We start from the raw sequence: 20,766 nt of genomic DNA on the forward strand, positions 1-20,766 counted from the left end.
GATGTGAGATGGTTCCACACCCCCCCCCCCCCCCCCCCCCGGGTAGTTCATCACCTTTTGGTGGATGGCTCAGCATGGAGAAGTAAAAGAAACTTTCTTTCTAATCACTCCAGTCTTTGATCACCCTTCAGCGAGGAACCAGCCTCCCTAAACCATTCCAAATGAAGCTTCGATTTATGCAGCCCACAAATGTCATCACCAATTAACGTGACGCGATTCAAAGTGAGGAATTTGTCTCCTCCCTGCCGGCCCCGCAGCACTCCCCTCCCCTCCCCTACTCCCCTTCCCACAAGATCAGTGTGGCCTGCATTATTGAGCGAGCGGAAGCCCCTTGCGGTGGCGGTTCTCGAAACAATTCGTGCCCGTAGATAAATGTATTCTGTTCTTCAAGGAAAGCCGGTAGTTAACGTATTGACTGGTAGACTTCTCCTGCATTTGCTACATACAATGTATTTCCTCTAATGGAGTCTAGAGACATGACATCATACCACTTGTGGCTTGGGTGACCAGTTTCAATACTGCGAAGACTGTTCAGACACACCCATAATTCACTGGCAAGGAATACTTGTGTTACAATACATTCCACATGTCTGAAGGTATAACATAAAAACACTGTCATCTGTTCATTTCATGAAAGTCTTCACCACAAAAGATTTGCCATATCTAATTCATTTGGTGGTGTTACAAGTCCCTGAGATACTGTAAAAATGCAAATATTTGTTGAACATTATTTTTTTTGTGTGTGCATGTTTTGCAGTACTTTTGGCAAGCGTGAATTCTATGACCCGCAAAAATGTTTTTTTAATTACTTGAAGACTGTAGCCTATGATCAGCTGTCTGTGCAAAGCTGTCATGAATACATTTGTGCAAGTCTCATGCAGTCCTGATTTGAAACATGTACTAAAATGATTTTCTTTACATGCTAAGGAGATACTGCTCATCTGAATCATGAAAGCTTTGTGGTCTGAGTTTTTGTATTGGAAATTGATCTAGGGAATAAGAAACAACTATGAATGTCAGAATTTTGATGACCCATTGTAGATAGAAATCTGAGGCACAAATAATATAAAATCATCATCAAAACCCCACAAATCCTTATCTAATGGATTAAGGATGAAGGGGTACTGTCCTGAAGATTAGAATTAAGGGAATGCAAATCAATATGTCACAAACGGACCTCTATAGGCAATGATAGAAGGGTATGCATGAAAGTTTCCAAATTTAAAATTAATATCTCTTTCAATGCTGTGGTGAGTCTCCTTTCTCTAAGCAGTCCAAGAAATATCTTAATGTGATATGAATGTCAGTTTCATTTTAGTTGTGTGTAAATATTGAAAGGAAAATTGATTTCTTCATGGCACTGAGAAGTGATTTCACGTAAAACTTGTCTCCCTCTGATCTTATTTGGATCAAGTGATAGTGACTAGCGGATGCAGCCATGCAGTGAGTCATGACAAGAGATAAATGGGAGGTAGGGAAAGGAGGGCAGGGAAGGATAAAGTACCTGCTACTGATGTTCTCGGGCCCCAAGTTGTCTCCATCTTTAAAAAAAAAAAAAGAAGAGGAAGAAGAGGGACAAACCTGCAGAGTAACAGGAGCGTCGATCGAATGAGGGAACGTGAATCCGGCGAAGGCTTCGTGGTCGGCGATTACTGAGCCTTTGATTGAAGCGACCTTTAGCGATGCAAGATCAACAAGCTGATCTAATCCCCGGTGCCTAATTCTGCAAATGAACTCTGTGTGATTGAAAGGTTTTGAAACGCTCAGACAATGTGTCTAGCCTCTTTGTCAACATTTCGTGTCTGTTAAAGGTCCAGAGGGTGCCCATTCAAGTGGAGGGCCTGTTTTTATTTACGTGGCATGAATAAAAGCAATCGCAGAGTTGCACATTTCTGGTCATCCAGATCACATGCTAAGTGATTCTCTTTGAGTCTGTCAGTTTGCCTAATCATCATCTTACTGGTAGGTATCTGCATGTATCTACTGTGTATTTGTCTCCCAAGCTATATTTATATCTTTTTCTCTTTTTTTCTCTCTCTACATACCGTATATTCAGCATGGGAGATAGGGATATATCTTTAAAAAAATATCCTCCCAATTCTTTCTCATTTTGAATTCATTACAGATTTTATTTGATATATGATGTTCCACATGATACTGTGGAGTACTGTCATACCCTGGGGTACAGCATTGAATGGCACCGTCTCGTGTTCATAAGATGTATATTTACACACTTACCATCATGTCATGGAGGCCAAAAATTTGGCACTCTGCCATAATGATCCCAATACCAATTTAGTACTACTACTACTACTACTACTAATAATAATAATAATAATAATGGTAATGATAATCATAATGAAAACAATAATAATGATGATACTTTTTATATCTTTTGTATATAATATAAAAATAATATTTATATATTACAGTAAATTCAAAATAAGATCATTTCAATCCACTAACTTATCTCCTAAGATAACTTATTTTACGTCATTCTTGGACTGGTAATGCATAGTGCAATGCAGCTGTTTGTAGCGTGTGTGCTAAGTGCTGAAGTTGTGATGCTTCTGCACTGCTGAACTCATTTTTGCAACAAAATTTTCTTCCATAAAGCACTAGAGAGTACTTTCACCCATTTTTTTTTTTTTTTTTTTTTTTTGGGGGGGGGGGGGGGTAACCCAGGGCACTGCCCTAAATAAAAAAGAATAGTTAAACAGAATGGCAGATTTCTATTTGGTGTCCCAGGGTACCAAAACTGGCATCATATGCTCATTTTGCTTCTCAGTCTGTCTATAAATTTCATCAATTTAAGTCTGTTTCCCATTCTCCATACCAGTCCTGTAATCTGGCAGACCCCACATTGCGTGTTCTCTTATTCCATTACCAGCTTCAAAGAGGATGCTGTCCTTGGGTTGGATTAATGAAATAGCACCGTTTTCATCGGCAACGTAGGGTATCAGTCATGGGGACTTATCGTTTGGCGCAATGCGTGAGGAGGACGTATGCATCTAGTGTTGGTGAAAGCTTGGCTGGTTGTGGAAACAGTTGCCGTAGCAACCAACAACAAGTTGATATATATTATTTCTTCCCCTCCCCACCCTCGCCCTTTGCCAGCTAATTTACGTTGATGACATCTCTCGCCCTCTGCGGAGGTGGTTCCGTATTTGATTGGTGTCGTGTCATGTCCTTTGTTTGGTGCCACAAGGCCTTGTGAGGGGAGTTGACGGGACTGCGTTTGTTCCGACACCTGTGAGGAAGACAAGGCCAAGGATGGCACTGTGGGAAGGAGTGGCATTGTGGGAAGGGTTTGCAGTTTGGAAACAGCTTGCATTGTGGAGCGTGATGACACTTGTAATCCACTCATTCACAGTGGAGGAGAATTTTAAGTTTCTTAACTTCACCATGTCGCAAACATCATGTAGCCTCTGTACAGAGTCTGAGACATGTGCACACTGAAAACAAAGCAAAACAAAACACAAAGGCCTTTGGTGTAGGCAAGGTTTAGAATCTTCAGTATGAGCGATGCACAATACCTGTGTCCCTAGCATTATAGTAGGGACGCCCATTACATGAATGGCAGAATGCCGCAAGTGATCTCTTTGTCCAGTAAATGTTTGCCCACTTTTGATTACATAAACTTTATATTTCATGAAAATTGATTGTTTCCTTTTTACTTGTGCTCAAAATTTCAGAATGTGATAGCGTCCTTCTGGCGCTTAGCCGATGATATGTTCACATCTACTGCTGATAGCACTGTATTCTTCACAAGACTGAATTACTCTTCTCAACAAACATCTATTCAACACACACAATGATTTCAAAGTCTCTCTTATGGGAACAGAATGTCAAGGATATTGCAGTCTCGAGGTCAACTGGAATAATTAATTGTCCCACTCTGCTGTGTTTGAACAGACGTTAATGTCATGTACAATAAACGTTAATCAATCCTAGATGCTAAGCAAATACCAAGTGCCTGTTTCATGAAGGAGAATTGAATGTTTTACAGTTACTGTAAAGGCAGTGCTCTTAGTGATGAATCAAATACTCACATCTGATTCATTGATGTATGACTGCTGCTATGGCAACTGTAATTGCTTGTATTGCCAATTTGTTGTATGGAGCTTAATGAAATGGAAAAGTGACTGCAATCATAATTAACAATAAACTATTATGTGTTTATAAGATCAGATTCAATGCAAAGTAATGAACATTTGATTTTGATTCTAACTCTTTCTCTTTCGTCATATTTTGACAAGTGTTTTTCATATTTAGGAATGCATATGAAATGAAATTGATTTTACACCTTAAGCTAAGATTCTAAGCTAGGATTCATATTAAAGGACTACAATGTAAGGAACAGAGTGCATTATTAATATCACAACTATTCTTTTATTTTAATAGCATATGATGTAAGATTTTTTAATTGAATAAATAATGTGCGTAATAAAATTGCTATAATTTGTGGACACTCAGAGACAACTCACAGTAAAGGGAATGATTATTTGTCACTCTTCCAGTAAGTTAGATAAATAGATTGTTCCACATTAGAAATAATTTTTCAGACAAAAAAAGAAAAGAAGAAGAAGGTATGATTGCTATGAATTCCAAGGACGTACATGTGTTTGCCGGTCACAAATGAAGATTTATTGATGAGAGGAATGTGCTTGAGTGTGTACCTTCTCATGACGCATGATGAAGAGACCACCTTTGGAATTCTCAATACTGGAGAAACGAAGTTGAGGAGACGAAAAACACCTGACAATATTCCAAAATGGCAACTTTATACCCTTCCCCGACCCCCTCCATTTGCCACTTGATATGAGGATGCTCGAGCTGAGATACGAGGCAGCTTTGCGACAATTTCGCTCCTCGTCTTTCGTCACGTGGTTCCCGAAGCCACGTCACGGCGGATTTGACACGTCACGATCATTCGATATGACTCTGAGTGCCACGGCCCTGCCGGAATGGCCTCTGAAGACGCTGTCCCCCTCACACGCCAGCCTTATCCACCATGCAACGCTCCTCCAAGCCCGCCATCCACAGGGATGGAGGGACGTGCAGTGAGTCACCATCCCATCAGAGATTTCCAGAAGATTCTTGTCCAGTCTTTATCTTATCTCCCCCTTTCTCTCCTTGTCACGTTTCAGATGTTGTTGTTTTTTTCAGTATCTCTTTTTATTCCTCTCTTTCCTTCTGTAAAGGCAGCCGACATTTTTTTTTTTTTTTTTTGCTTTTGCATCAGTCTTAACCTGTTGAGTATGGGCTGATTTTGTTACAACACACATTTCCCATAGACACCTGCCTGAGTATACGTGAGACTCATCCTCAACAGGTTAACAGCCACAACATTTCATCAATAGTTGTCTCTTGGCAACAGCTTGGCATAACTTTTATATATCATCCTTCAAGACAGCAGCCCTTCGGTGCCTCCAAGTGGTGCCGGAGGCATTATTTCTACTCCTTCTCTCTCTCTCCTTCTGTCTATCTTTCTATCACTTTAGTAGGTACTATGATTGAACCCCTTTAGTTTAGTCATTTTCCCTCTTTCCAGGATTTGGAGACTTTTCTCATTTTAATATCATGTTCTAGTAATGCATAACATAAATTATTGAGTGGATTATAGGTGGGCTCTACTTTTGCTTAATTTCCATTACTCACATGGCATTTGTCTGTCTGTGCCTGCATTAGTTTGTAAGGTTGTAATGTAATTTCATTCTATATGGCAAATAGCAGAATGACATGGTGATTATTTTTGATCATGTGGCTATCAGATTGCTTGCTCATCTCGTATTTGATACAAAATATGTCGTAAGTCGGTAAAGAAGGTTTGACTTCTCATTGTATTGTCTCCAAGGTGACAAGACCTTATATCTCAGTCGGCATATTTAGAAACCTAACTCAGTTATGAAATGTCAAAAATACTGATTCCAGTTTTAAAACATTACAACTATGAATGTAATCCCAAACAATGTTTCAGCCCTGTTTGGTGCCAACATTGATGTTATCTTGCAAAAATGTTGCAAAAATTGTAAAAGTTCTTCCTCTCCTGAAAATGAATGGTTTTGGTGATAGGCAGTTTTATCACCCCAGGGATGACATACAAAGGCATTTGGCACTGCAGTGACATTATCAAGACACCTGTTTTGAAATGCCAGTAAGAACTCTGTACACTTTATACCCACCAACATAGAAATTTTCTTGTTATAAGAAATAATGTCTGTCAGAGTTGCCTCAAATCTGTACTGATTCCTTCTATACAAACTTTCAGTGTAGAGAAATCGTTTTCTGCTGGGGTCAAGATCCACCTCCACTCTGACAAAATTTTCGAAGAGCTCCTCTAAAGGTTAATGCCATGACCCTCGTTTCTGATTTGCTGTGATGGGCTTCCTTCGTGTGAGTCATTGATTTAAAGTACTTTGAGGTTCCTTCTGCATTAGACCTCCCTCCTCACTCCTCCCCCCCCCCCCCCAACCACACACACATGCACACCAGCCCTATCCATCCAGCTTTGAAACTGCTCCCTATCTGTATGCATAAGCCACCCACAGTCTTGGACACCGGAGCCTAGGATTTAGGCTTACATCACCACTGGAGGAGGGAGGGGTGGGGTGGGTGGAGAGACAGACAGACAGACAGACAGAAAGACAGAGAGGCACATATGGAGGCTCAAATGGGAATGTTTAATGCGCTGTAGAATGTTAGTCGTGGATGACGTCATCAAGAGAATGAAAAGTTGGTTAGACCGGCGAAAGTAACAGCACTACTCATTTATGACACTTTTAAAAAAAGCATTACATACAATCCGTACGTAAGCATGCAAGTGTGGTTTTGTATTATTCTTCCTTTGAGCACTATCTTATGATATTCTAATACCTTGGATGTTATGCAGCAAGGGAGCTAATGTGGTGTTCACATGGAAAGTCATTTTCCTCTTTAATGTCCAGGAATATTTATGGATGAACATTCTATCAATGCTTTATGAACACCCTAAAACTAACAGACAGAAATATTGCTTGTATAACACTCCTTGTTCATTTGAGCAATATTATGCTCGATATCATAGTGTAGGTTAAGATGTGATTTCCTATTTCTGGCGAATGAATTGTAGAAACATGTGAAGGAAATGATGATATCAAACCAATCACCTCGAGAGCTGGGGCGCATTTTTTATTCTTCAGATGAATAATTGTATACAAGTTTAATCAAAGATATGTGGTTATTGTATATCTTCCAATAGAAATAAAGTTGATTTCTTGACAAATTCAGATGGCATTATGTGAACAAGTATAGCAAGTTTTTTTAAATCTTTTTTTCGTGCAGTACTGAAATTGTCACTCACGTGTGACAGACGGCCATTTTGAGGTCTGCTTGGACCTGTATGTCAGCTGACCTTAAAACAATAAAGGAAAATCCTCTATATATATATACTTCTCTTACATTTCTTAAATATTCTACTGATTTGCTGCTCCAATTTGATCAATGCTAGTCTAAAATCGCTCCTTTGTAGGTTACTTTCATGTTACAGGTTGACTTTTATCAAATTGATCCGGAGGAGGGGGTACGCTGGCCTCTTCAGTGAGTAAAAGAATCAAAGGGCAATCTCCAGAGGATTTCCCGCAATCAGTCTTGTCCGCAGAAAGGAGAATCCCGCTGATTTTATTCCCATCATCCGTCCGCGACCCCCTACTCGCGCTTCATCACCTGACGAGACACAAATGCAGATTAAAAACCATCATCATTCATACCGGTGAAACAGACGTCCCACGTGACTCTGAACGAGCCGTACTGCCGCGGTCATGCCATCCATTTCTTTTGCAATGTCCGTCTCTGGGGATCATTCCAGAATGCGATTAGGGCAAGGCCCATAATGCATTTTTTTGTTTTTTCATCATTGCTGATATTGCGGTTTTGCTCTTATCGCACGTGCACCAACACATGCGAGCATTCTAACGCGTGATGTATTTCCTCGTTTGATATTGTGCTCACTGAGCAAAACAAAATTCTAATGCGAAAACACTGGCTGCGGAACAGTCCACCACAATTTCTCTTTAATGTGTGAGTGACGAAAAATTGAGATTTCGCTGAAGCATGCAATGCTGAGGACGTATACCAGTCTTTAGCTGTTTTCATATAATTTAACCCTTTCTTTGCTAAATTGGGAGTTGTCCATCCCAGGCTTGTGGTAGAACCAACCAGTATTCAGCTGCCGTTTGGATATTTGGTCAATATTAGTCCTGAGTGTCACCTGGCACAGAAAACCCAGTAATGCAGTACACACCGTCCAAGGTCCGTAACACAGAAAGGGTTGTAGACATTCATTTGATCTGATTTTTTTGTTTGTTTGTTTGTTTTTATAGTACTAAGCAGCCATACTGCTCCAGCTAATGAATATCTTCCTTTCATTTCATCCTTCTTTCCACAAAAATCAGTACTACTATAAAACCAGAATATTTTTTGCATGCCTTAGACTTTCTCAAATTTATCATGGAGCCAAGATTCACGAAAGTAAGGTGCACGCAAAAGTGTTCATGTCTACACAACGCATTGATTGCCAGTGGCAATTTGCAAAAAAGTTTCATGCCAGGAAAGAGCATGTCAGTTCCAATTTGTGAAAGTTTCATGCAGCAAATATTTCTGGTTTTAAAACACTTCTTCTTTCTGTCTTTCTTCAGTTTTCGCCAGCAAGTCGCTTGCACACACACAGTATCTGACACGTCGTCTCTTATCTGTTTGTTTGTTTATTCAAGAGCTGCTAGCACATCAAGCTTTGCTTCTGCTGCAAAATTGATACATGATTCAAAGTATCACTTGTGAATTCTTTCTGTTTGTGGTGCATAATTTTCACATCTCTTTAAAGAGATAAAGCACAATTCATGCAGACAAAGTGTAAGATGAATAGAACACAGCATGTTCAGGACAGGATGTTGCTATTGTGCACAACATTCTGAATATAGAGCCCAGAGAGCATTGACATTGTAGCAGGGAAAATAAGATTTACATCCTTTTTCTTCTAGCTCAGTCAGTGATTGGTAAGTCAGCAACCTGTCGTGCTAGTGTTCCACACATTTGGAAAGTTATATGTCAGGGCAGGCTTTCTGACGTATGAGGAATCGGCGAGCAGAAATTTTTATGTTCGGGCTTTTCTGCCAGCAGGAGTGGAAGATCTACCAGGATTCCCAGGACCTTAATGAATTGTTTGCAGTACTCTTTTGTAGTACGAGGACTTGTTATCAATTCATGTGTATGCGATGAGGCTGATTGCCTATGTAGGGACCTGTACAAGCCTAAGAGACATCAAGCATCTCCCGGTCGTTATATTCCTCCTGTGGCTAGGGTGTGTAGTGAATTTAGTCTTGTGAGATTTAAATGCGGGGCGCAGAAAGGATGAGGAGGTTGCTGACGTAAGAATTTCCTATGATATGTAGGCGGGATCTTTTAGTAATCCTTCCACTCAAGTGGTTTCCCTAGTCCAATAAGTGGAAAATCACCTGCCCATGTCTAACTCAGTATTGAAGCATGCTATTCTTTGAACACATGCAAAGTTAACACATGGTGTGATTGAAATGAACAAAAGAAACATCATTATCGGTTTAATACCAATTTTGGCAAAGCTGAATGTCCCTGGAAACAAGCTCTTTTTCTGTTAAAGAACTTTGGACATTTTTTATTTCTGTAAATCAAAAGTTAGAAATGGAGAGTAAAGAAGACACATACCAGACTTTGGAATTCTTAGAAAAACAATTCCACTACAGTGACGTGTCCAATCTCCTTTAATGTTTGTCACTCTTGAGGGCGGGAGGTATAACGACAAGCGGGACAGTAGATCGTGGAAAAAATGATTGAGGCCGAACTGGTCATGACCACGTGACAAGCATAATGGTATAACTTCTTTGAAGAAACACTTTTTTTTTTCCAAATGCATGAGGAATGCAGCGGAGGAAGGGGAGGGAGGGGTCTTGATAGTCATGTGACCTTGCGCTGACGTCAGACTTGTCAGAAAACTTCTGCAGTGGGGCACGTTGGGTCATACTTTTGCTTGTGAGACAATCATGCGAGCTGTATGACAGCCTACCAAGACTTGATGAATAACTCAAAAGATCTTTCATCACTTTGTTGCTCAGAATTCTCCAGTGTCATGAAAGTCCCTGAATAACGAATCACGTTTTTGACATTGTACTCTGAAATTCCATAAGAAATTAAAAACTCTTTTTAATCAATTCTATTCATATTCACTGTCTTAGTTATAGACGGGTATTGATGGAAAAGAGGTATATATTAATGAACATAAAGTTCAGTAGCTATCTTATCAGTTATAGCTCAACACAAGAAGAGTCTGAATTATGGTAAGCATATGAAATATGGTCAACCTTTCAACATGTTACCTTGACAGGAAGTATTACAGCCTCAGATTCAACTAAGTGTCTTTGTCTTGTGTGATTAAAAGAGAAGCAAAGAGAGTTTGTTAGTTCTGTTTAGAAGGATGATAGTAGGTTCAAATTACAGTGATAAGACATTTTGTGAAATGGAAAAAAGTGATTGAGATAGTATTCGTTTGAATAATTGTGTCACAACACTTAACACTGGCACCGGTCCGACTGTCCCAGACAAATAAAAATCACTATTGTGCCAGTAACTTTTCAGGAATTGCCAAATTTACTTGTCCAAAATAACCAGTAAAAATTGTATTCGTATGATATTGTTGGGGCCAGTCCAAAAAAAAAAAAAAAAAATAAGAGAAAAGAACAGGACCAGCAAATTTAAGGTTTGGACCAGTTTAAAAAAAAAAGAAGGAAAAACTGGGTATGTACTAGTCCGACAGGAACAAGTCGGACCAGTAGAAAAAAATAGGTTAAGAGTGTAGCCCTGCATAGCATATCACATGCCAACTGGAGTGAATACATGACATAAGGCCAGTGGTAGCAGAACTTGACTGCTGCCCACAAAAATGCTCCCTTATTCTCCTTTGGTTTGATTCCAAGACACGAACAGAGCAGGGCAGCAAGCATTTGCTGGATTCGGTGAAGAGATATAGAGGGACATAGTGAGAGAAAGAGAGGAAAAAAAAAAGATGGGTAGAATTTATTCATGTGTGTGGATGGCAGAGGAGGAGGAGGAGGAGCATTATGCAAGATAACCGCAGGTGGATGCGAGAGAGGGAGAGAAAAAAAAAAAAGAGCGAATGGGGGTGACTTCTTACCCACCTGAGGAAAATTCATCATAGCCCATCCACAAAACAACCTGGCTTGAATTGGGAGCCACGGCGACAGGCCTGATGCAGGGCTTATGAGGGGAGAATTCATGAGCTGTTCTGCATATCTGTTGGTAAAAAGACCCCGAAGCGTGGTTTGAAGAGGCCCATGGTGCTGGAGAGCGAGAGAGAATGAAAGGGAGAGAGACAGCTCCCTGAGAATTACACTTGTCTGTGCATAGATGCCTTTTCGCTGTCAAGCAACAGCATTTAAGGATTAAAATCTTTGTAATCATCATGATTCTTTTACTGTCTGTGGTATACGCAATTTTCAAAATTTTCAAAATTTTCAAAATGAACAACACCCATGAAAAAATTTATTAAAAAAAAAAAAAAATCAAGAGAGAAAAATTGAGAATGATGAGATTCAAACTTTATCTATGGATAACCCTCTCACCCCGTCAAACAACAACAACGACAACAAAATCAATTCACAGCCTTGATGTCAAAGTTGGTGGAAGGATTGTAAAATCTCCCCGAGTATTCTCGTTGTCAAACATGTCTTGCATCGAGGAATTTACCGCACATGCTACTTGATGCATTTTGACATGTATTACGTATTTGGGAGAGGACTGAATTTTCTATAGTGTTCTGTATTGAGGGCAAATGTGGTTGAATCAACAGTTTCTCCTGTAGTCATCTCCAATTTGCTAGCTTGCTATCTGATGGGATTTCAAGAAGTGCCATGATTCTGGGATCTTAGGTTCTGATAGGTCTTTCCTTCTACTGTCACTTTACATTTTCAATTTCAGAAAGATGTTTTACATGTTTACTCTTATACTTGTTTGATGTGCTAGGAGAAGGGATTGGAATGTAGTGCCTGCAGTCATAATGGAAATTGAAATGATGGAAACCTGTGTTTGGGAGGTACATTATGGCTTTCGAAAAAGAAAAAAAAAAATTTGATGACGTCCACGGCTGCAGTATGTGCAAAGCTAATCAGCGTGTTCGGATACACGGGAACGAGATGGAATATTGAGGAGTAAAGGTCATAGACGAGAGGAGGCTAAGACAACTGACTGCGTGCCGTCGTCAGCCTCAGTATGTGATGTATGTATGCAAGGACCATCAATTTTCATGTGATACTGCGACAACATTGAAATGGTGGCTGCATCACCAGATAGAAGTAGGGAATTGAAATGTAGTGTGGTAAGTGAAAATACATTCCAAACATGGGATGGGGTTAGGGGGGTAAGGGTTGGGGTGTTGGGAGTTTCTAACTATTTTCAATGAGATTTTTCAACTATTTCTTTGATTTTAAGATATACTGAATATGAAAATTCAGCATGCAACTAGCTCTTTATTGCATTTTTTCTTCATTTAGTTGGTTGGGGGAGGGGTAAGAGAATAAACAATAATCTGGTCTGTATCATGTTATGTCAGTCAAGGCCACAGAATTCATCTGATTTGATAAGGAATACTTGAGGAGGAGGGGACATCGTCTGCTGTAAGGACATTGTTGAAAGAACCTCATTTTGTCATTTCCTTAAAAAAAAAAAAAAAAAATTAATCCCTTCACGGTGGCTGCCGACATCCAGTGTATCAAAATCAAATTCATCAGCTCTCTAGGCACCTAGAATTGGACATGATGGAATTACAATGGCCGTGGGGAATGAGCGGCTGAGGACAAGATGAATAATCTTATATCTTGTGACACCAACAGCAGCAACAACAACAACAACAACAAAAAAAAGTCATAATAACGTGACAAGATCTTCATCATGTTAGTGCCAATATACCTCCAAATTGTGGGTGCATTAGTGCCTGTTGCCATGGCAGTGCCACAGGGACCGCCCACCTCTCCTCTCCAGTCCGATGGTGTAGCCATTCTGGTAGCACCTCTTTGAAACATGTCGCTCTGGGCCCTGATGATGCTCAAAGAAAAGGATTGCATCTTTTCGCAGCAGTTTAGATAACAAAGGATTGTTGGTGCATTGTCGCAACCTTTCTCACCGACAACAAGAAGTATATGTTTCCATGGATGATGTTATAGAATTTCATGTCTCTACTCTTGAAATTTAATGCTCTGCTTTTCTTATCATTTAAGAAAGTAGCCTCTTTATTCTTTTGTCATTTTGCTTGGCACAAAGGAAGTAAGACATGTTGTCACATTTGTGATCCAGTCATTGAAGTCACATCTAATTATCAGAACATGTCTGTTGTTAACTCTTTGTGTGTGATGTTAACATGCCTTACTCAGTCAATGGCTTGCCAACTGCACAACGATGCACAAACCAAAATGTTGAGTACTGGTCATTTGCAAAAAAACAAACAAAATTAGCTGTGGCGTTTTGATAAAATTTCCTTCATAGAAAAGCTTGTTATCTACCAACAATTTACTCTACTGCATTTCTAAACATAAAAATATAAAAAGTTACACAGCTTTGAAAAATGTAATTTTTTCCCACAGTGCTCATCGGGGCATGCAAAGAGTCAGTTTGTCTGTCCTTATCACTCATTCCTAACCTGCATCATAAATGCTGTCACTACATGCAGTATCTATGTGTGGTCATTTTAATCCGATTATTGACATCAACTGGCCATTTCTTCGATCTCTGCAACTGTATCGTGAATATATATTCTTTCTGTATATTCCATCACTTCAATTATTGAAGTACCACATCTGATAATAACTGTGGCCAAATCTTTCCTACAACTCAACGTAATGTCTCTAAACTTTATGAACGGAGAAATTAAAAAACAAAGCAAAAGTCTTCATGTTTATTCTGTACCCTTAAGGCACAAACATCGTTGAAACGCTTTGGATGCTGTCGACTATTTGCCTGCGGTGTTGGGTGCTAATCTGAAATGTTGATTCCAGTCAATGAACTTGAAGTGGATACGGGGCAGGAAGTGAAGAAAGAAAAGCTTTAGCTAGGAGCCGTGTCATGTGATACGATCTCGCGTGTTATGGTATTGAGATGCGTTTTGTAGGTGTGCGTGTGTGTGTGTGCGCACGCTCGCAATGAGGCCCAGACGCAGGTACACAATTGCTGCAAGGATTGCTAGGAATATACTGTGGTAGTTACATATGGATTGGTGGCGGCTACCCTATAGAGTGTGCAGTGAACAGTGAATGATTAACCCTGAGTTGCTGGAGTTCAGATTAAGTCTGGCCGTAAACCTGTCAACTTCTTGTTTTTTTTTTTTGTTTTTTTTTTGTGGAATGCAAAATAGACGACAATCAAGATGGCCATGTCACTGAACCAAAGTCTTTCTTCCCTTCTGCCACTGACATATTCAGCTCTCTGATCTTCCCATCAGGGCCAGAAAGTTACATGAATATTCATGCCCAAGAAGGAGCAGTCATCGTAGGACATAGGATTAGGGTCGAAAGCCCAAGGCTGCCACTATACCTAACTCTGTATGTGTTTTCATGGAAATTTTGACGTCAATCTGAAGATCAGTGGTCGCATCAGTCAGACAGTAAAACATGGTGTCTTGGCTGGTCTGTTGTAATCTTTCCTTCACTGTTTCTTAAGCCAGTACTGTCCTGTCCTTCGTATGATGCTGTTTTGTCTTTTGACATCCTCAAGCCCCTAGCTGTCACACCAGTTCCAAGCCATGGAGCGGAACATTTCATTAACTCTGCCAGTGAAACTCGACTCCATGTCCAAGTTAACTTTTATCAGATGAGTAATGATGTCAAATAAAAAAAGAACACCAATAGTTTCATTGATATTCGAAAAAAATCATGTTATAAAACTTTGAAGTCTAACACAAAAATGTGTTTGTTTCTTTATTTGTTTGTTTGTTTGTTTTTGGTCTCAGTCATATAAATATAAGATAAGGCAATGATGGTTACAGCAGAATCATTTAAGCTTAGTACAATTACAGCTATATATACAATACAATTAGTGCAACTCTCTTGAACAACTGTAAAAAAGAACTGTAGGGAAAGTTTGTGCACATTTTTTTTTTTTTTTTAGTTTTGACTTTTGAAGGCGGGACTTAATTACCTTATTTGCATATGTGATTGTACCCATTGTCAGTTGCTCTCAGAAAACATGTCAAGCTTTCCATAACTTGCCCATTATTATTTCTGTCTAATTTTGATGTATTTTTCATTGCCCTCTGTGTTTTGTTCCACTCCATTTATCAAAGTCAAGCTAAATACTACATGGACTTTCCCTTGAGTTAATGCTGATCTTGCTTCTCATCAGACCAATATGAATTATCTAAATTAATTTCATAGTAATAGTAGCAGTAAGGTATTTTCCCTCGTGGAGATCATCTTGAAATATAAAAGGTAATGATGATTATCTGTTTTCTGGAAAGAAACAACAACACCCAACTTATAAACTACCTCCTAAAAAGCCATTAACGTGATTTTTGCCCATGAGCTGGCCTTTCCTGAAAGAAGGATGAGGGTAGCGGATCATTAAGATCGTGATTTATAGAAGCGTGTGATGAGCGTGGCCTTCAATTCTCTGTTTTTCTGTCTCCTCCGGTTACAGGGGAGTCGGAAGTGGTATCCGGTAACGTTCTCCGGCAGCATCTTCTGGATCGCCGGGTTCTCCTATCTCATGGTGTGGTGGGCGAAGGAGGTGGGCGACACCATCGGCATCACTGAACAGGTGTGTACCCATGTTGTGTAATCTTTTGTCATGTCATGTCATGAGTGTCACTGTGTCTTGGTGAGTATCCTTGAAAAATGCAGCGATTTTTCAGATTCAGATTCAGATTCAGATTTCATTTCACTGTCCATGTGGGAAATTCTTTCTGTAAACATTTATATGAATAGGGATACCTACATATATATATATATGACAATATATATTGTATATATATTGTAAATATATATATATATATATATATATATATATATATATATATATATATATATATATATATATATATGTATATATATATATTATATATATATATATATATATATATTTTATATATATATATATATATATACATACATACATACATACATACATGTATAACACATTTCTCTGCAGTTTGGTGATGTTTGTAACCCCTGGGAATAAACTGATCACTCTTCATTGTGACAAGAGCAGTGAAAGGATCCTTTCTTGCATAGTGAGGTGTTTGTACATATGATTCGGAACGCCGTACACGGTGGTACCGTTGTAACCTGGGGTATCGCGTTGCATAGCGCCATCTCATGCCCTTTATTTGTAATGCGTATCCTAATTCAGATATGCCGATTCCAAATTCGGATACGGCAAAGTCGTCGCAATGAACTAGCACCATAGGTGCTTTTCGAAGTAATTTCTAGCACCACACCGTTTTGTAAACATCATCTACCGTAACTTTTATTTTCAGGAAAAAAAAAAAAATCGCCGAAAGCCCAGAAAATTCACCCCAAAATCATCTGTATTTCTTCAAAATTTGTTAATGGTTGCTGCCGTCTTTATAATCTTCTACGCTTGTGCGAATGGTCGATAATAAGAGATGAAATGCGAAAGAAAAAGGTTCAGAGCAGAAAAAGGTTCAGTAACATGCATTAATTGTTGCATAATCACAAATAAGAAAACATTTTTGTGCATAATAATACTAAAGTAATACGTAAAAATATTTTGACACATTTTTTAGTAAGCCAGGGTACAGTGCTGAAAAAAAAAAATAATTGATTCAACAAAATGGCAAATGTTCATTTGGTACCCCAGGGTACCAAATACTGCATCATATATCATATATTTTCATGAATGTCAATATTATTTTTACTAGATTCTGCTAGGATCGAAAGCTCAGGCCCCTTTTGACTCCATTTTACCCCATTGGCTCGCCTTTATTGGATAAGCAGTTTTCAGCAGCTTTTTTGCCACATAAATATTATTTGCATACGTACACCTATGTATGTGTGTATGTGAACATGTGTGTGTGTGTGTGTGTGTGTGCATGTATATTACATTACCATAGAATACCAAGGTATGTCACAATTCCCACATAAAGTATTAAAGTTAATTATCCATCAGGCCTAAAAATGCTTCTTTTGGATCCACAAGTTTGGTTGGGTACTTTCTCAAAGTAGAAATCTCTCCTGTCTTAAAATCTACATTTTTGAAGCAGTTAGTTGAGTAGTTCACTCTTTTACCAATTTTTGTTCATCAGTGTTTTTGTAGTTTGCAACAGCATTGATAGTCGGTGGCTAAATCATGAAAAGAATATTGTTTATTAGTTTGCCTAGTTTCTGCTGAATCTGAATATTGCTTCATAGTGACATTTATGAAGATTTTTCCAAGCACAGTCAAGAGTGAGTTTGAATGCTTTACTGGACTTCAAAGAAGTGTGTTTTTTAACTATCATATATCATATCATACAGATTTAGATTTTAAGCACTTCATTCAAGGAAATCATTTTTACATGTATATTATTAAAAATTATATCTTTTCCAACCACTTTTTTGCATAGTTGATTGGAACGTTTCTCCTTTTTGTTTTTCATCAAAATTTGCAGTCTTGAAATCACTTTCTACAAATGTATCTACAGATACACTATATTTAGATATATTTATAAATTCTGACACTACATTTAGATACATTTATAAATTCCGCTCTAAGTACTCTTCATCTGTTAAAAAAAGAAGCAAGACCGAGAAGTTGTTGCATCAAGAATTGAGGACTTAATCCAGTTTAATTCTGTTGAGGTGGCAGCGTGTGTGTTCTGTCACGCAATGCTCTAACCCTTGTTGATCGCACTAGCCTGCATAATTAGTCGGGAGGCGGGATTGGAAACGGTAGGCTATATTTGCGTGCGAGGCGTGGGCAGGTTCCAGCGACCACGTTCCCCCGTCATTATGTGGCTTCCTGTAGCCAATATTCAAGCCTGCACAATTCTTGAATGTACAAAACTTCCTCTCTCTCTCAAAAAAAAAAAAAAAAGAGAAAAATTTTCTTTCCAGTGCCCGTAATGAGTCTAAACCAGTTAACTTAGACAGAGTCTCACCTTCTTTTGTTAAACAAGGTACACTGTATGTGCCCGCTCATGCTTACAGAAACATACACACATACATGTGTGTCTGTGTTTGTATTTGTGCCTTTGTGACAAATTTCACATAAAGTTGGCAGATGAGATATTTGGGTGGAGGTCAAATTGTGAAGGAGGTGATTCTCAGAAGTGAGTCATTAGCTTGTAGGGAAATGTGCTTGGTGTCGCCAACTATGCCGTAATGTGTGTAATGCCTTTCTTTGATAGACCACTCAATCCCAATTCAGTGCGTATTGATAATTCCACGGTATTTGTATTGAGATCAATTTCTTTTTTTTTTCTCCCTAGAGATCAGTGGTAAATTGTTTGCAATATTCTGCAACTCTGGAAAAGAGAAGTGGTATTTACTTTATTATTAAAAGGTACTCTGTGGTGCAAACTTGCAAGGTCAAAAAAATGTGATTGCTTTAGATCAAGCTTTCAAGATTGGTCGCTTTATTCGTCATGGCTAAGTGCAAGAACAAATGCAATGATACAGAGGCTCAGTAATTTGCATGTATGGCTTTTCTCATTTTACATAGTTAGTTAGTTAGCGTTTGCTGATGTCATCGGACTCTTTACATGATTAGTTCAAAAGTGTTTGGGATTTGGACGTAAAAGAAGTATCCACGTGCAGATTTGGAATGAGCTACGGGGTTTTAAATTTGCAAATATTTTGGTTATTAGATGATGGGTACAGCAGTGCGCCGTAAATCAAGTGTGTGTATTGATGGCCTTGCTGTTAAACTGTACCCTCTTAACCATAGATCCAGGCCACAACATGGCAATAAATCAGATCATGGTGGTTGGGGGGGGGGGGGGGGGAGGGGAGGAGGAAGAGGAGGAGTTGGACGGGACGGGATGGAAACTCGTGTAAATCAACGTGCATCATTATAAGCACGATTTTCATTACTCCGTGCCATGGAAGCCAGACAGTTGTCGTAAACAAGGAGTTGCGGTTACCATGGCGATGGTTTTCGGGAGTGTTTGCAACACATGCCAAATCGTATGGTCCGTAGTGAAGAGATACAGGCACTTTTCTGGTGAGAATTGTCGTGTAAGGTTTTATTCCTAAACTGTAGCAATGTTCAGTGGCTGCTGAATTGCCATACTTCTAAATAATCTATGGGGAAAAGCTATTTCTTCGCAGCCAGAGTGGCGACAGCAAGTGATGAACTTTTGCACCTGTTCTTTTTCTTTTCAATGCACTAAGAATACCAAAATACTGTTAATGAACCACATTTCTCTTTGGGGAGGGTGTAAAGAAAGGGGGGGGGGGGGTCTTGTTACTGTGGAATAACGTCATACCGAATTAGTGTTTCATTTCCTTCAGCTCAGTTAATCTACTTTCAGGGCCAAATAAAATCTAATTCAAACATGTATGCCAACAAAAGGGAATACGTAAGCAGAATATCGTATCATATTGACTAAAATTTAATTTCCTGTCATAAGGAAAGATATACTGTAAAAGTGGAAATTTTCGTGGTGTTGAAATTTTCGCGCATTTCGCGCAATCAGAAACTAGCGCAAAAATAAAAGCACACAAATATTTTTGCTTGCCGTATGTTTCTGTAGTTGATGTCTTGATACCGCGGAATTAAAGACACGCGAAACTCTTCTTATCTGGCTGAGCACGAAAAAGTAGTCGCGCGAAAATATCCACTTTTACAGTATATCTTTATGACCATTTCAGTTTCCACAGTTTTGTAGACAAATTGAAAATATCATGAAGTATTCTAGATGTTTGGCTATTATGAGATGATGACTATTCAATGGAGTCCAGAATTCAGTCTTCTGAGCATTTCTCTGTGACATCTACATGATGTAGAGGGTTTCATGACATTTGCTCAGCCTGCAATGCAACAATTGCCCCTGTGACATATCCTCACAGTAAGCCAAACAGATTCTACCCACAAACATAACCCTAGGCCTAATCCTCGCATCAAACTAAACCTAAAACCCTATCACAACCCTAACCCTAACCCTGAGTCCCTGGCGAAAATAATTGTCTTGTCAGCGGTGTAGAGAACAACCACTTGGGTGAAGCTGTAGAGGGAAGGGCTGGACATCTAGAGTAGATGTTAACATATCTCACAATGTGCCTGATGTTTCTCCAGTTTTTATTTCAACTTTCTTATATCATTGGAGACCCTGAGTCAGTACAGTCTCCCAGGCAGTGATCTTACTGGCTGAAAGAAAATTAAATCTACATCTGAGTACTTTATTTCCATAAAGTGAAGGGGCTGAAGGTGGGATTGGTACACATAAAGGCACATTAGGGAGATCCTGTCCCTAAATTTTTGGGATTTTTACTTTGGTAAAGTTTTGATATTTTTGAATTTTTGAGATAATATGATGTTACAATTTTTATCTCATTTTCACATGAAGTGTTACGTATTTGTCTCATGTAAAAACAAAACAAAACAAAACAAAAACACCATATGTTGAAAATGTACCATATGGAAGGCGGAGGGGTGCAATATTTATCCTTGCTGCACCCTGTTGCATGCTGTCCCTGGAATACACTAAACTCAGGATTTTAAGTAGTGAATTGAAAAAAAAAAAAAGATAGCAGA

General features: G+C 39.0%; 1 protein-coding gene across 1 annotated transcript in view; it reads left to right on the forward strand.

Moving 5' to 3' along the window:
• Positions 1 to 20,766, forward strand: part of LOC140230463 (sodium/potassium/calcium exchanger 2-like) — a 103,749-nt gene that overhangs the window by 68,113 nt on the left and 14,870 nt on the right. The window contains exon 6 of the mRNA XM_072310616.1: positions 15,709 to 15,828. Coding sequence (XP_072166717.1) covers positions 15,709 to 15,828 — 120 coding nt within the window. The remainder of the gene's footprint in view (positions 1 to 15,708; positions 15,829 to 20,766) is intronic.

Source organism: Diadema setosum, chromosome 7 (assembly GCF_964275005.1).
Source record: "Diadema setosum chromosome 7, eeDiaSeto1, whole genome shotgun sequence".
Lineage (NCBI taxonomy): Eukaryota > Metazoa > Echinodermata > Echinoidea > Diadematoida > Diadematidae > Diadema > Diadema setosum.